This window comes from Grammomys surdaster, unplaced genomic scaffold (genome assembly GCF_004785775.1).
Source record: "Grammomys surdaster isolate TR1022 unplaced genomic scaffold, NIH_TR_1.0 145, whole genome shotgun sequence".
NCBI classification, from domain to species: domain Eukaryota; kingdom Metazoa; phylum Chordata; class Mammalia; order Rodentia; family Muridae; genus Grammomys; species Grammomys surdaster.
In genome coordinates, this window is record NW_021604603.1 from 4,879,321 (window position 1) to 4,895,829 (window position 16,509).

At 45.3% G+C, this 16,509-nt stretch overlaps 1 protein-coding gene across 2 annotated transcripts in view; it reads right to left on the reverse strand.

Moving 5' to 3' along the window:
- The window catches only part of Nav1 (neuron navigator 1), a 144,799-nt gene that overhangs the window by 32,356 nt on the left and 95,934 nt on the right, over window positions 1–16,509 (reverse strand). For both annotated transcript variants that reach the window (XM_028764664.1, XM_028764665.1), the window contains 3 exons: window positions 2,263–2,401; window positions 1,671–1,968; window positions 9–699 (listed from right to left, as the gene is read on the reverse strand). In XM_028764664.1, the coding sequence (XP_028620497.1) occupies window positions 9–699; window positions 1,671–1,968; window positions 2,263–2,401 (1,128 nt within the window). The remainder of the gene's footprint in view (window positions 1–8; window positions 700–1,670; window positions 1,969–2,262; window positions 2,402–16,509) is intronic.

Below are 16,509 nucleotides of genomic sequence, written 5' to 3' on the forward strand. Positions count from 1 at the left end.
GAGGGTACCTGAGAGGAGTTGGTGGCAGCTCTGTTAACTTGGTGGCTGGAGGGTGGCTTGCTTGGTTTTTGGGAGTGCTTTCTGGGGAGCCTATGCTCTTCAAGGAGATGTTGTCTGAGTCCAAGGCCACAGCCTTGGCTTTGGCCTTCTCCTTTTCCCGATCGGTCTGATTGACCGGGGCTGGAGTGGTCCGACCACTGGCGACCTTGGAAGGTTCCTTCAGTCTGGAGGGTGTAAGGCCACCCTGCTTGGTGCTGAGGAGGCTGGGATCGATGCTGCTGCTAACAGGCCGAGGTCCACCCCGCCCAGTCACACTCATAGAACTGGACTTGGCTGGCCTTGGCAGGCTGCGATACTGAATGTTGGACCGTGCTCCAGGAGCGAGAAATCCGGGTTCTACACTGTTGGACACATCTAAACTCGTCTTGCGCCCATTCACTGGCTTGACAGGGATCCCTGAGGACTTCTGGATCTTGCTGAGAGTGGCTGAGCCACCGGTCTGCATGACAGTGGCTGTACCGGTAGCAGGGGGAGGCTTCTTATAACCAAAGGATCCTGAAGTAGAGGGGCGAGCAATGCCAGAGGGGGGCTTCTTAGCATCACTCAGACGGTCCCGGCCAGCATCGGAAGAGGAGCGCTGTAACCCAGTGTTCTTCACTGCGAGCTTACCCTTGTCTGTAGCTTTGCCTTCAGGCTTGCCTGAAAGACCGCAGGAAAGAGAGGAGGGGTTGCTATCATGATATCTTAAAAACACTTTTTCTTCTCTTTAGGGGAGAAGGATCAATTGTCTATATAGTATAATGATCTAGAGGCCTAAATATGGGCAAAAGGGTATCGGATAAGCGGATACAGTTTCCTGCCAGAGGGCCTGTGGGAGGAAGTCGGCTTTTCATTTAGTTTGTTTTTATTGTTTTCTGTAGGACAGTTTATTTTGGTTAAAATGGCAGAGGCGACCACAAAAATGATCAAGAAGGAAGTGTGTCTAATAACTGGTCAAGGAGGAACAAGGAGGGGACGAAATGAATCATCAGACATGGCAATGTGTAGACACCAGAGGGAAATGTCGATTAAAGCTATATGACACCCACGGGGCAAGCTTTGGGAACTTCTGTTGTTGTTGCGGCTATTTGGCGTTTTAGGTTCTAGAGACATGGATTCTCTGTGTAGCCCTGACTGTCCTTAAAGTTGCTCTGCAGATCAAAATGGCCTCGAACTCAGAGATCTGTCTGCCTCTGCCTCTTGAGTGCCAGCATTAAAGGAGTGTGCCACCAAGCCTGGCTGGGCTTCTTTCTATGTGGCCACTTAACACATTCCTTCGGGAGAACCTCCTTGAGACACTAATAAGTATGTCATGGGGAAGAAAAAGAAGAAGCCAGTGGGAGCCATTTGAAGGGAGGTCAAATGTGTCCCTGGGTACACTGTCTCCCTCCTTTCGGTCTTATCAGCAGTGTGGCTGTAGCTCAGCCAGCTGAGCCCTGAGCCATTCCCCACATTTGTAAAATAGTAACACCCGTTGTTCCTAACTCACAGGACTATCTTAGAGGTCAGAAAGGATATTGTACATGAAAGTATTTATGCAAACCTTTGCTCTCACTCTAGAGGTTTGCGTTTATTAAGGAAAACCATTCAAGAAAGGTCTTCCCCCTTGTCCCTCCTGTGTTCCAGCTCACCTGCAACTTTGAGGGCACTCTGGGCAGTGTGAGTGATGGGAGAGGTGACAGCCACCGGTGGGGTCTTGCCCTTTTTCAAGGAGCCTGGGTGTCCCAGGCTGATGGGCTTTTTCAGTTCTCCGCCCTTAGACGAGTCATCACAGCTCTCTGGCCGCTCTCTCCGCCACTTTGAAGTCCCAGGCTCCATCTTCAGGCTGCCACTGTCGTACTCCAGTTTCTTAGGGGTCTTCTCCTCTGACTCACTGAACCAGTTGAGCCCACTCTCTGCCAGTGAGCGCTTCTCTGAGTCTGTACGTAGCTAATGAAAGGGAAAGGCAGAGTAAGCAGCTTTGGGGGGTGTGGGGGAGGGGGCGGGCATGGTGCGCTAAAGGGACCTGATGATCCCATAACATAAATCAACTAGGGTTTCCCTCCATCCCTGGGGTTCTGCAGAGAAGATACTTTATCTAATCTCTAGGATATGTTTCCTTCTCCAATCATTCTAGATAGATGGGATTGCAAAATACTGTCACAATGAAAACATTTTACACCTCTAAGCAGGTCCCTCCTGGTTGATTCTGTGTTTCACTTTGATGTTTGCAAAGTCACATACCACTATTGTGGAGCTCCTGCGGGAGGCAGTGGGAGTGGTTGGGAGGGAGTTGAGTGAAGAGCTGGCATTGAACTCTTCTGAGCTGAGGTTGTCGGAGGCATCACTGAGCCCACTGCTGATGGAGCTGCTTTCATCCCAGCTGTAGACAAGAGGGAGAGAGGTGAGCAGTTACCACTAAACCCAGTGCTCAAAACAGCGTCCTATACAGATGATGAATGATTTTACACTATTCTTCCAAAAGAAGAAGGTTTGGGGTTAGTCCTGGGTTTGCCAATAATTCAAAGTGAGACTTGAACATTCCTGTAATTTGATCTTTTTTTTAAAAGGAAGAAGCAGTTGGTACTTAGCAAGAGACAGTGTTATATTTCCTTAGCAGGAAGCTATGATATAAAGACAAGGAGGGGCTGCTGAGATGGCGCCATGGGTAAACCATGTGCTCTGCAAACCTGACAACCAGAGTTCAATCCTCAGAACCTGCATAAAGGTGAGAGGAGAGAGCCGACGGACGCCATGAAGCTGCCTTCTGACCGCCATGCGTGTAGTGTGGCATGAACACACCTTACACACAACAGCAATAAACAACAATAACAGATAAAGCATTTTTAGATCCGTCTAATTATATAAAACCAATCTCTTTAGTACCTGGGATTACAGGCCTGTGCTACCAGGCTTGGCAATGATCACTGTTTTGTAAGCTCCCAATTTGTCTCTCAGGACCCTTCTTCAAAGGTCTCCTGTTCCAAACTCTTCGTAAAAGGATCTTTAGCTCTCACTTTGGCTGGAGAGTCTTGAACCGAACACAAGAGTTTCATGAACTCCATAAGCTCGCTGCATGTGAGTGTCTGTTTATGCTTTTGGAATAAGTCTTATATCTGTTCAGAATAAGTGTGTTTATCAGCTCCGAGCACGTACAAGGCTGGAGACTTTGTGCGTGTGAATTTGCCGGTAATTGGGATAGGTTTCTTTTCTGATTTATTTTGAGTTTCAGATCATGGAACAAAAATCAGACATACAAGTCATTTATGAGCCTGGCCTGGATTTCAGCTGGCTTTCCTCTAATTCATGTGCTGGGAATAAGAGAGTGGGTGGTTTAGCCATTTGGCTTGGTTGTTCTGTAGTGATTTAGCCAAATACATTGAGAAACAGCAGAGAAAACATGGGGATTAGGAAACACTGCAAAGTTATTTAGATTTTACTACCATTAAATATAGCTGTTACTGAATGACCCCTGTGTCGTACATTAAGTCTCCCTTTTATCCAGGGTTGAGACGCCACCCAGCCCTTTTTTGCAGAAGAAGGGTACTGAGGAAAGATCAATGCTGACTCAATGGTCCTATCAACTCTTATGGGCTCAGATAAGATCTCTGGCAGGCAAACAAAGGAACCATTCACAGCGTGTTCTCTTAGGTCAGAGACAGAGGAAGCCTGGAGTACTGAATCTTTCATCTGAGATTAATTATTGGTAATCAAGGGCCTTCAGCAGGGACAGTTCTCTGTGGAAGGGCTCTGCAGAAATGGAAGACTGCAGCAGCCCAGGGATTCAGAAACGAACCTTCGCTTGCCGGCCATTATGACAAGACCAGCGCCAAATGGCAGCAGGCAGTTTTCTCTTTTTCTTTCATTTCTTTGCTTGTTTATTTTATGTGTATGGGTGTTTTGTCAGCATGCCTGTCTGTGCTATGCAGTACATGCACTCGTGGTGCCCACAGAATCCTGAAGAGGGTATCAGATCCCGTGGGACTGGAGATACAGATGGTTGTGAGTTGCCATGGAGTGTTGGGGATTGAACCCAGGCTCCCTGGAAGAGCAGCCAGTGCTCTTAAACTCTGAGCCATCTCTCCAGCCTCCAAAGCTCTTTCCTACATCAAAACACCAGAACACCCCACCTTCTGTTGATGAAGGCAAAGGCCAGCTAGAGGAGAGGAGAGTCCATGTGGGTTTGTAGTTTTAACTAGTCTTCCCATTTCAGTCTTCCTGCTGTCGAACCCCATCACAGTGGCTAATCCTATCACCTTGCAGACTTGTGAGAATGACAGTACAGACAGCACCAGTGCCAGACCTCACTGCCGGCTTCATGGCTCACAGATCAGTTCCCACTTGGCATTCTCCTTCAGCACAAATACTCTCTTCACTCTTAGCTCTTCCCTTCTTTACATAGGGTCTTTCCCCATATTTATTTATTTGTGTATGTGCGGGTGGAGGGAGCATATGTTACATGCCACAGATCATGTGTAGAAGTCAGAGGACATCTTTTTTTTTTTTTTTTAAACTTTATTTATTTATTTATTATAAGTACACTATAGCTGTCTTCAGACACCCCACAAGAGGGCATCAGATCTCATTGCAGATGGTTGTGAGCCACCATGTGGTTGCTGGGATTTGAACTCATGACCGTCAGAGGACATCTTATGGAATTGGTTTTCCTTTTCCATGTGGGTTCCAGGTATTGAACGCAGGTTGTCCTGCTTGGCAGCAAGCTCCTTTACCTGCTGAGCCATCTGGCCAGTCCTAGATAGGGTCCATAGTGGCCTCTGACTTTGTGATGTTCTTTAGCTTCCTGAGTTGCTAGGGTTATGATAGGTGACAGGCATCTGTTTCCTTCCCCTGAACTGACCTCCACCCCCACCCTACCCTCTGCGAGACAGGGTTTCTCTTTGCAGTTCTGGCTGACCTGGAACTCACTCTGTAGACCAGAATGTTGGGATCAAGGGCATGTAACATTACTACTCGGCTTCTCTTATTCTTTGTATTAATGATTTTTTGAATTAAGAGAAAATTCTTTATTTTCATTTTAGTTTTGTGGTAGTTGTAACAGTCACACACACACACACACACACACACACACACACACACACACACATTATATATCAACTAATCAGCAATAAAATATCCCAAATGACTTTTAACAGAGCTTGTTTTGGGGGGTAGGGAGACAATATACCCCAGTGGACAGCTTTTGAGTCACTGGAGAGTCGGCAGATTTAAATTTCATAATCTAATCAGACAGAGACTAAAAGAACCATTTAGAAATTTTTTGTTGCCAGGCAGTGGTGGCGCACGCCTTTAATCCCAGCACTTGGGAGGCAGAGCCTTTAATCCCAGCACTTGGGAGGCAGAGGCAGGTGGATTTCTGAGTTCGAGGCCAACCTGGTCTACAGAGTGAGTTCCAGGACAGCCAGGGCTACACAGAGAAACCCTATTTCAAAAAAAAAAAAAAAAAGAAAGAAAGAAAGAAAAAAGAAATTTTTGTTGTTGTTGTTGTTCAATTAAGAGCTATCAGAGAAAAGTAGCTGGATGGGCAAGGTCTATCCTGAGCCCTAAGACTGCTTACAGTGCAAGGACAGGAAATCCTTAGGAATGTTTGCAGTTTATCAGCATATGACTCAGAGCACCACACAGTAAACAGCAGCCATTCAAGAGGGCAGGGAGAAAGAAAGGCAAACATACATCTGCCCCCCAAAGAATACAGAGGAGCACAGAACTCAGATAATGGAGAGCTAGTGCCTCTGTTGTTTGGCATGCAGAATCCCTGTGCTCTCTCAAAAGCTCTTTGCTGCCTCCCTCCTATTCTTGTCTCTATTTTTCAGCCAAAAGAGACGCTCTCCACCTCTCTTCATGGACAGTATCGAACACTGAATACTGTTCCGTCCTCTGACTTCTCCTTACTTTTGTTCCTCAAGCAGAACTCATTCCCACCCTACTTGTCCTTCCCCTAGACTTATTAGATGACCAATTATCTCACTAGATCCCAGGGAGCACAGGCCTTCCAGGGGAATCTGGTTCTGCTCTCGGAGTGCAATGATTTGGGTGCTAATGAAGATTCTGGAGTCCAGCCATTGTCCCAGGGTTTTCCCATCAGTGGAGGCAAGCTCTGTCCATCTCACATGGACATCTGGCCTTCCTTCAAGGTTAAGACCAAATGCCATGTCTCCCACAGGTGTTCCATAATCCTCCTTGCCAGAAGAAACCTCTCCCTCGCCGGGCGGTGGTGGCGCACGCCTTTAATCCCAGCACTTGGGAGGCAGAGGCAGGCGGATTTCTGAGTTCGAGGCCAGCCTGGTCTACAGAGTGAGTTCCAGGACAGCCAGGGCTACACAGAGAAACCCTGTCTCAAAAAAAAAAAAAAAACCAAAAAAAAAAAAAAAAAAAAAAAAGAAACCTCTCCCTCTTTCTCCTGCTGTATCTCTTCCTCATTAGAGCACTCTGCCTAGAGATAAGTTTGTACATCTCTTCAGTGAAATAAGTTTCTCTTAGGGCTGGGACTGATTCTCGTCCATCTTGTTTATATGGTATCTTGAAATAGCAGGCACTTAGCTCACTTGTGGACTTGAATTCCTGGCTTATACAAAAGTAAGAATGCAAAACCTCAAGGAGGGGTGGTGACTTTGGGACTGGTACAAACATGACTAGCAACTTGTTTCCAAATAATCCTTACTAGGGGTGGGGAGGGTTGATGCACAGGCCATAAATGTCATCTTAGAAGTTCCAGCTAACTGTTAAAATTCATTATCTTTTCAAGAACATAATTAACCTTTACTATAGGTCCTTAAGCATATTTATAAAGAATACAAATACCTCTCGTTGGCTAATTCTGATGTTGTGGTCATCTGCAGGTCTGCTTCTAATGACTATTTTCCTCCTTAGTCATATGTTTCTGCTTCTTTTTGAGTCTTGTGGTTTTGTTTTTTGCTTTTTGTTTTTACTTATATGGTGATATTAAATATCCAAGAAGGACCACATTCGAGTGGTGTAGAACAGGCACCATATACCTCGTAGAACGCTTGGGTCTGGGCTTCATTGTCGATTTACTCAGTCAAGTTCTCCAGTGCAGGAGCAAGATGGTCCTTTCAGCAGGACTTTGCTCTGAGCACAGTGAGGCACCAGGGTAATCTCTCTATGCCGTACAGCCCACTCACCAGCTTTCTGCCCTATGATGACATTTGTTCCTGGTGGGGCCCCTCTATACACTCAGTGAAAGGTTCTAGTTCTTTGAGTCTTTCCCTCCTCTCCTGCTCTCAGAGTTCACTGTACTGTGCTATACTGTGAGCTCCAGGAAGGCCCTGTGCATAACAGGCGTGTGCTGGGTGTTTCTCAGCTTTCTGCCCTTCTTCAGTCGTCAGCTCACAGAGTCAGTGTATTTAGGGAAGATCTCCCAAGAAACAGTTAGGAGTGGGTAACCATGTTCTGTGATTAGCACGTCTGTAGTACACCCATAGGTAACTCTTATTTTGTATGAAATTCAGCTATTCTCTTCTCCTTATCCATGGTGGATTTGTTCTCTACTACCACAAGAAGATAAAAGTGCCATGTATTCCTCTCTCCTAGGAACAGTGCACTCCCTCCTGGAATTTAGATCAATTAGAAGAATACTTGGCCAAGAAAATGGCTCCATGGGTAAAAGTGCTGGCTATGTAAGCCTGAAGACCTGAGTTCAATTCCCAGGACCCATGTAAAATGCCGGGTATGGTAGTATCCATCTGTAATCTCAGCACACCTGAGGCAAGATGGAGAAAAAAAGATAGGAAAATCAGGTGTGGGGGCCAGCCAGCCGGGGGTAGTTTTCAGAGCAGAAACAACAAGAGATCCTTCCTGACCAAGGAGGAAGGTGAAAACTAACTCTTCCACAGTTGCTTTTTGACCTCTCCTCTACCTATGTGATATGGTGTGCTCCACTCCCCCTCAGCTCCCCGTCTCTCTCATGTACACACTCACACAAAATCATGTTCAAAAATCTATGTTACAACGTTTACAACACTTATCCAGGTGTATTCCTGTTAGGTAAGAATGCCATATACTGTGATACTAAATTCTCCCCCTGAGTGCCCTTAGAATAATAAAGTCCTTCATCCAGGCTCTAATAATGGAAACTGACTACCCTTCTTGTTTTCTTGCCCACTTCCTCACTGATACCCCAGTCTAAGGAACACTCTAGTGCACCCCATCTCTGCTGCAGGATGAAAAGGGAGACTGTGAGGAGGCCAGCTCCACCGAACACTGCGCTGTTTGTGTCTGTGCAGACACATGGGATCCACGGGGCAGGGGACTCTCCTCCCCTCTGGGAACACCACCAGGGTTCACATGGCTCCTGGCTAGGATTGGTCACCCCTCCCAGACTTCTCTCACAGTGCCTGCCCCTACATTTTGGGCCTGTGGAACTAGAATGGCCAAGGAGGACTTCGGATAGCCAGAGGGCCAAGGGTGTGGCCTCACTAACTGAAGGGTGGACTAGCTTGTGACTGCATAGGAAAAAAATTATTGCTTTGGTGTCACAGTGAAGTTCTCAAAAGCCACGCTTGAACACTGAGCTGGTTCTTCTGTCCAGAATATATATGCTTGGAGAATCACTAACCAAGCTGCTCAAACTAGTGCTTAACGGGTAAGAACTGTGAATGTGAAATCTTCCTTTCTTCTCTGATGGTAGAGAAATATCTAAACTATAGTAGTTGTTTTAAACACCTCCAGGCTCTTTTTATTTTCTTCTTTGGGATTATCCTCAGGAAAGGTTTTGGATTTATAAGTCTGCCATAGAAGGATCCAGGAGATACTTCCAACTTCCTGCTTTCCCATCTAGCACAGAGAGAAGCTGGCATTGCCTTCTAAACTCTAAACAGGCTCAACATAGCTGGAAGTCATTTGATCTCGAATGAACCCAACTTCAGGGAAGTAAATCACCCAAGAACTCTGAAAAGCCAGAACTGGAGTTTGAAGACTTCTGAGTCTCCATCCCTTTACCAACAAAGTAGCAACACTATGTTCTATCAATCGTACACACATCAGATGGGATGGATGGTGGTCACCTGAGTTACAGTTAAATAGGCAACGGTGACAAAAGAATTTAGAGCATCCTCTAGTCAAGCTGAGCAGATGGCAAATATAATGAGCCCTGATTTAGACTGTTTATGGATCCACAAAGAAGCAGTATTTTCATAGTGCATGTGTTTTGTATATGGCTGTCACTGGATGGTTGTATAGTGTGTGTGTGTGTGTGTGTGTTGATGGTGGTGGGTTATCCCATGAGATCTGCCCCTAAGATTCCAATTATTCTTAATACTTTAAGGGGAAAGAGAAGTTTATAAAGCTCTATGTAGTCTGGGGTAAAATTAAGTGCTTAGACTAAAAACTGACTTGAATGAGCCTGTTCTTTGTGAGCATGTCTATGGGTTCCAATAATATACTTGGTGCTTTCTCTGGTCTTGAGATTTTCCGTAACTTTCTCAACCATATCATATTAGAGTTAAGGTATAGATTTCTTTTTGCTTCTTCAAGAATACTCTTGCTGATAGATTGGAGGGAAAGGGAGGTATGGATCTGTTGCTAAAGTGCTAGTCTTGCAAGCACAAGAACTGTGTTGAGTCCCCAGGGCCTATGTAAAATGTCAGGCGTGGTGGTGGTTCTTGCAATCCCAGTACTGGGGAGGTGGGGGGTTGGGGGGTGTGCCTCAGAGTTGGCAGGCCTTCAATTAGTCTAGTCTAATCGGTGAGAGACTTTGTCTCAAAGGAAGGAGACATCATTCCTAAGGATAATACACAGAATTGTCCTGCTCCATACCCTACACATGTGTATATACACTCATACGTGAACACACACACACATGCACACATGCACACATGTGAACTAAAACAAACCCTCTCTACTGTGTGCTCCTAGCGGCAGGTATTTTGTCACAGCAACAAGACGAGCAACTAGTACATAATCCTAGCGTTTAGCAAGCAAAGACAGGAGGACTGTGCTGAGCTCTAGTCTAAGGTGGGCTGTAAAGTGAGGCCCTGTCTCAAAAAAATTAGAGATGGCTCAGTGGTTAAAAGCGCTGGCTGAGCCGGGCGGTGGGGTGGTGTGGCGCATGCCTTTAATCCCCGTACTTGGGAGGCAGAGGCAGGCAGATTTCTGAGTTCGAGAGTTCGAGGCTAGCCTGGTCTACAGAGTGAGTTCCAGGACAGACAGGGCTACACAGAGAAACCCTGTCTTGAAAAACCAAACCAAAAAAAAAAAAAGCGCTGGCTGGTCTTCAAAGGACCCAAGTTCAATTCCCAGCACCCACATGGCAGCTCATAACCACCTATAACTCTAGTTCTAGGGGATCTGATGCCCTCTTCTGGCCTCTGTGTGCACTGCATACATGCAGGCATAACACTCATACACATAAAACAAACATAAATAAAATTAAACCTGTAGAAAATTAGGAGAGCTTTTTCTAAGGGTGGCTTTCACATCTACATGACGCCCCCAGACTGATAGTTAACATTTTCTTTGCTGTTTATTATTGAGCCAATAAAGTTTGGAAACCCTAAGGGAAAAAAAAATTAGGAGAATGAAAAAGATATTGTCATGAACAGATGGATGAAATAGGTCTAATCATAAAAAACTTCTTGTAGGTCAAAATAATTCAACGTTAAATGTTTATGTTACTGTCTGGCCCTTATGTTAGCACTTAGTTACTTTAAAAGTCTAGCAGAGCCGGGCAGTGGTGGCACACGTCTTTAATCCCAGCACTTGGGAGGCGGAGGCAGGCAGATTTCTGAGTTTGAGGCCAGCCTGGTCTACAGAGTGAGTTCCAGGACAGTCAGGTTTACACAGAGAAACCCTGTCTCTAAAAAACAAAAACAAAACAAAACAAAACCAAAAAAAAAAAAAGACTAGCAGTGTATTATAAACTCTTATTGGGAAGAAACAAAGTTATGAAATCTCAAGCAAAAGACACAAAGAACTATTTGTCTCAGGCTAAGCCTAAGTTAATGCATCTGAACAAAGGAACATGTTTGGGACTCTTAATTCAACCAATCTAGGGTTGCAAAGAGATCTCACTATTCATTTGTCTTCTGTGCATTCTTCAGGGAGGTGAGATTCCATGCTTCCTCCGGGGTGACTCAGAGTCACGGGGATATGGGTTGCTCGAGCAAACAGACTCCCTTGTTCATCCCCCCCCCCAGCTTCCCTCCCATTTTGGTTTATTTTGGCTCCAGGTTTAAGAGTACACAATCCATCATGGTGCCTGGGTCCTGTCCATGGTGATGGGAGTTGGCTGAACAGCTTGTTGAATTGTTTTACATTTTCCTCTTTTTTTAAGCAGCGTAGTGATCTAGCTCTGTGCTGACCCTGTTGTCACAGAGTACCTGGAATGTGATGAGTTCAAGCTGAGATTGCAGTAGGGTTTTAAAGATTTAGTAGGAAGCAAAGAATGGGGGAAAATGTTTATTAATAATTTTTACATAAATTCTGTTTTAAAACAATATTTTAGATGTATTCGGTTTAAAAGAACATAGCTAATTTCTCCTGCTTTACTTTTAAAAAAACGGTTTCTACTAGAAAGTTTAAAGTTACACAGGGGGCTTGCATTTCATTTGTACTGGAAAGCTCTGTCCTACATAGGAAGCTGTAGGTCAGTGCGCTAGCTGTCAGCTTAGAGGAACCGAAAGTCATTAACTGCTGTAGCAGTCATGACCTGAAAAGGCTACAGTATGTGGTGGAACTGCATCTGTCCTTCTTCTCACTGACCCCGAACTTGGAGGGATTGTTAGTGCACACGGTGAGCTCACAGCCACCGTCTTCAGGGAGTATTTGGGAGGTTAAAAAGGTAAGAGTGTTTTCCCAAAAAGACAACAGGGCTGTGAGTGGCAGCGCCTGCTGGTTATCCTGGCACTCAGGAGGCTTAGGCAGGAGGACAGCAGGGCATGATAGTGAGTGAGGCTCTGTCTAAAAGAAAAAGAGAAGCAGGCAGGGACAAGCTAGCGAGAGACATGTAGTGGTGGTAGAAGGATTAGAACAAAACTGGGCAACTGTGTGGTGCTCAGCTTTGAAAATGTACCAAGACCCATCCAGAGCAATTCTTAAAGTCAGGTATCTCCCTTGCTTCTCATCTCCATGCGGACTCAGAGGATTCCCAAAGCAAGGGGGAGTAGAACGTCTGCTCCGTTACATGTCTGTGGTTTGGCAGGGACTGAGGCAAGCCAGGCGAATCTGGCCAACAAGGCCAGACAATGGGAGGGAAGGATGGGTTTCACACTGAGTAAGAGAAGGCTGGCTGGAACAGAAGGATGCCAGTACCAGGCTGTTTTGAGCTGGGAGTTATGTCAAGTTTTCAGCAAAGGTAAAGATCACCAAGAAGAAACTCTGAAGAACGAATGGGTATATGAACTTAGAGAACTACAGTTAGGAAAACCCGATTTCAAGATAGATTAGCAGTAAGTGTACACTACTCCAAGTCTCGAGAAAACTAATGGTGTAAGTAATTAATTAAAGACACTTTCAGATTTAATGACTTTCTCACTGCTGGGACAAAATACTCTGGCCAGAGCAACTTAAGGGAGAACGGTTTATTTTGCTTCAGAGTTCTGGGAAGGGGTAAGACACATGAGGGAACCGCCTAGCTGGCTGGCCACACTGTATCCTCACTCAGGAAGCAGAGAAAGAACAAAAAGTGGGGCCAGGCCATACTATCTCACCAATGATCTTCAGTGATCCCCTTCCTCCAGGAAGGCTCCCTCTTAAAGGTTCTGCCAGCCTCCCAAAGAGCACCACAGCTGGGACATTTCCCTTTCAAACCTTAACACGTCCTTAAATCCAGTGTGAGTAACAGGACTATTTGATTGATGGTCTCAGCTCCAGATGCTGAGCCTTAACTCACAATCGACAATGAATTAGGGATCCCTGATGCCAGAATTAAGTCCTACTCATCTGTTACAGGACATTAAACACAGAACCAGAGAAAGACATTACCATAACCAGGGAGCCCACCACTTGCAGGTACCTGTTGCCACATTTAGAAACAAATTCTGACCTAGATCCAACATGGGAAAATTAAAATTCTGTTTTGCAGAATTTGGGAATTTTTTCTGAGATCAAACCTAGCTGAAGGGCAAGTCAAGACAAGTACCACCTACTCTGCCCCCACCCCTGTGTCCTGCTTCCCTCATCCCTCCCCACCCCCCATCCTACCCTCCCTCGGTCATTCTGTTCAACTCTGAAATCACAGGTTTCTATCGCTACCCTTTTCTTAAGTCACTCAGCCATAATTTCTAAAGTGACTGCCAGGGTTCCCCAAGGCATTTAGAAAGGGAGTCATTGTAAATAAACACAGAACTAGTACACCATAGCACACCACCAGAGTACAACACCACTCTGACGCATACCAGGGTACTTCTGTTGCTCTTTTTGATGATGTAACAGAAAAGCAAGAAAACATCTGTCTGCCTGGTCCCAACTCTCGGCAACTTGGTCAATTCTTCCTTGCTCCAGTTCCCACATGCCGTCACGTACCCTCTCTCCTAAGTGTCTGATATATCTAAATGGTGACATTAGGATCACTTAGAGGTCCGGTCCTAGGTAGAATGGCACTGGAACAAATAAAGGCATGGTATCCAGACGATGCTTTAGAGTCTGTCTGTTAGGACGGTGGCACTTATGGTCTGGAGAGCCAGGTGTCCTTACAGTTATCTACTGAATTCTGTACCCAAGGTCAAGGTCCTGGTATCTGATGACACTTTCAAGATTCTAAGCTTGTGTATGATCCAGAAACTTTCCTTTAAATTTCTCATCTTTTCTCTAGAACACTCTGCCTTACTCAACTGCATTTTAAATATTTATTTATTTATTTATTTATTTATTTATTTATTTATTTGTGTGTGTGTGTGTGTGTGTGTGTGTGTGTGTGTGTGTGTGTGTATTTAGAGGCAGGGTCTCACTATGTACCCCTGGCTGGCCTCAAACTCACAGAGATCTGCCTCCTGAGTCTCTGCCTCCTGAGTGCTGGGATTAAAGATGTCTGCCATCACACTTTCTTCCTTCTAGATACTGACTGGTATTTATGTATTTTTTTCCCCCTTAAGGAAAAACCTTAAAATTTAGAACATTTCGCTTTGGTGTTGGGGATTGAAGCCAGAGACCTGAACCTGCTAAGCATACACACCAGCACAGAGCTTCATCTCCAGCCAAGTGTTGTTTTGGACTGAATTACACACACTCCCCATTCATACAGTGACTAACATTTAGACATGGGGCTGAGGTCATAGGGTAGGGCTCTAATCCCACAGGAGTGATATCCTATTGAGGATGGAGAGCCAGGGCCTTCCTTCAGTCACAGTGTGGTCATCGTGGGGAGGCAGCAGTCTACAAGCCAGGAAGAGCAGCTCCACCACAAACCAACTCCAATTGTGCCCTGACCTGGACCTTTCAGAATTCTGAGAAAAGAAATGTTTATTGTTTAAGCCCCCTGGTGTGTATTATCTTATCATGGCAGCCTAAGCAGACTACCAAAAGCATTAAGGGATGGATATTAACAGTTTCATGGACACATTACTACCCCATTGCATTATGGTAGACAGACTACTTTCCTGATTCAGGCTAGTTGTCCATCCAGAGCTTTTTTCTACCCCAGGCATTTATTTATTTATTGGGATAAAATCTTACTCTGTAGTCCAGGCTGGTCTGAGATTCACTATGTAGCTAAGCCTGACCTAGAACTGATAGTAATCCTCCTGCATCAGGCTCCCAAATGCAGTGCCATCATGCTTAGGGCTTTTTAAAAATAAAAGGGTTACATTTATTTGGTTGTTAGGTTTGTGTGTCTGTGTCATCTATCTATCTATCTATCTATCTATCTATCTATCTATCTATCTGTAAATCTATGTGTGTCTGTGTGTGGGTGGATGTGCACACACCATGGTGTATGTGTGAAGGTCAGAGGACGAGGACAACTTCCGGGAGAGGGTTCTTTCCTTCTACCATGTATGTCCCAGGGATGGAACTAAAGTCCTCAGACTTTAGTCTGAGGTGCCCTTCTTACCTGTTGAGCATCTCCAGGGCCCAATACTAGATCTTTAATCACATCTCTACATCCATAAAACAAAGACAAGACATTCTAAAGCAACACCGTCAGTTAGGGATGGGTAGAAGCTACAGTCTGGGAGAGCCAAAGAGTCAGGCTGAAGTGGAAGGAATTATCTATCATTGCTGCTTTGAATTCGGGGAAATTCTGTCTCTCTGAGACAAAATCCAGTTGTGGGAGTGCTCCCCAAATGACTCCATGCACTTATGCACCCCGGCAAACAGCACGGATGGCGCTCTGTGGGACAGAATGGATGTAATTGGATTAGAGGTATCAATATGTTTTATTGGGAGTTTCATGTGGTGGAGGGTAATTGTAGGGTAGCAGGGGGCAGCGAGAGAAGCGAGGATATAAGGGGAGACATGAGAGACTGTTTCCAAGATGGAGGTTAAAGCTTTGCCATGTCAGCTGGCAGAGCCAGAGCATGGAATACAAAGCAGAAAGTTGAGCTGTTCAACAGAAGTCTCCTTAATTAGGACCAACTGTGGGCGAGGAATGCTGATTCTGCTGGCCGAGGCGTCCTTAGGTTTCAGAGATTCCCCTTTTCCCCTGCCTCAAGCTTCTCTCTCCTACTTCGCCATCTTTGACTTCTTTCAAAGGGGAAGGGGTGGAAAAAAAAAAAATCAACGCATTTTCCTGTTCAGTTCAGATGTTTCCAGGTCAGGAAATTGAAAGCCTGCAAGAGGCTGTAACGTAGCTGGAAATCCATTTCCAAAAAAATGGGGAAAATTCACAGGAATGGCATCAAGTTCACCTTTAAAACATTCAAGAAGCAGTCTGTGGAACACGGGAAATGAGCTTCTATCTCCACTTGGCTTCGTTACGAAAGTTAAATTAGTGTTTTTCTTACCCTCAGTTTCCCCAAGTATAGACATGTCATTTAACTCCTACTAGCCAAAATGCATAGAAAGCTAAACATCAAGAAAAATGTGGGGTTTGAGGCAGGGTAAGAGCGCATTGTGTAGCCCTGACTGGCCTGAATTCACAGAGATCTGCCTGTCTCTCCCTCCAGAGTATATGCCATCAGGCCCTGACACGGACAATGATTGCTTTGACTCTTAGTCAAGAGAATGCCTTCATTCTAGAAGCTGGAAGACAGCATGTCCCTTTTTTTTTCTTTTTCTTTTCTTTTCATTTTTTTGTTTGTTTGTTTGTTTTTCGAGACAGCGTTTCTCTGTGTAGTCCTGGATGTCCTGGAACTCACTCTGTCGACCAGTCTGGCCTCGAACTCAGAAATCTGCCTGCTTCTGCCTCCCAAGTGCTGGGATTAAAGGCGTGTGCCACCACTGCCCAGCATGTCCCTTTTTTCTAATGAAGATCCTTTATGCTGTAGACATCTGGGAGGATGATCTGGGTTTGATCTGGGTTCATCAGGAACTTCCTGCTGACCTAGCCCACTCACTCTCCCTGAAGGCCTTCCTCACTGA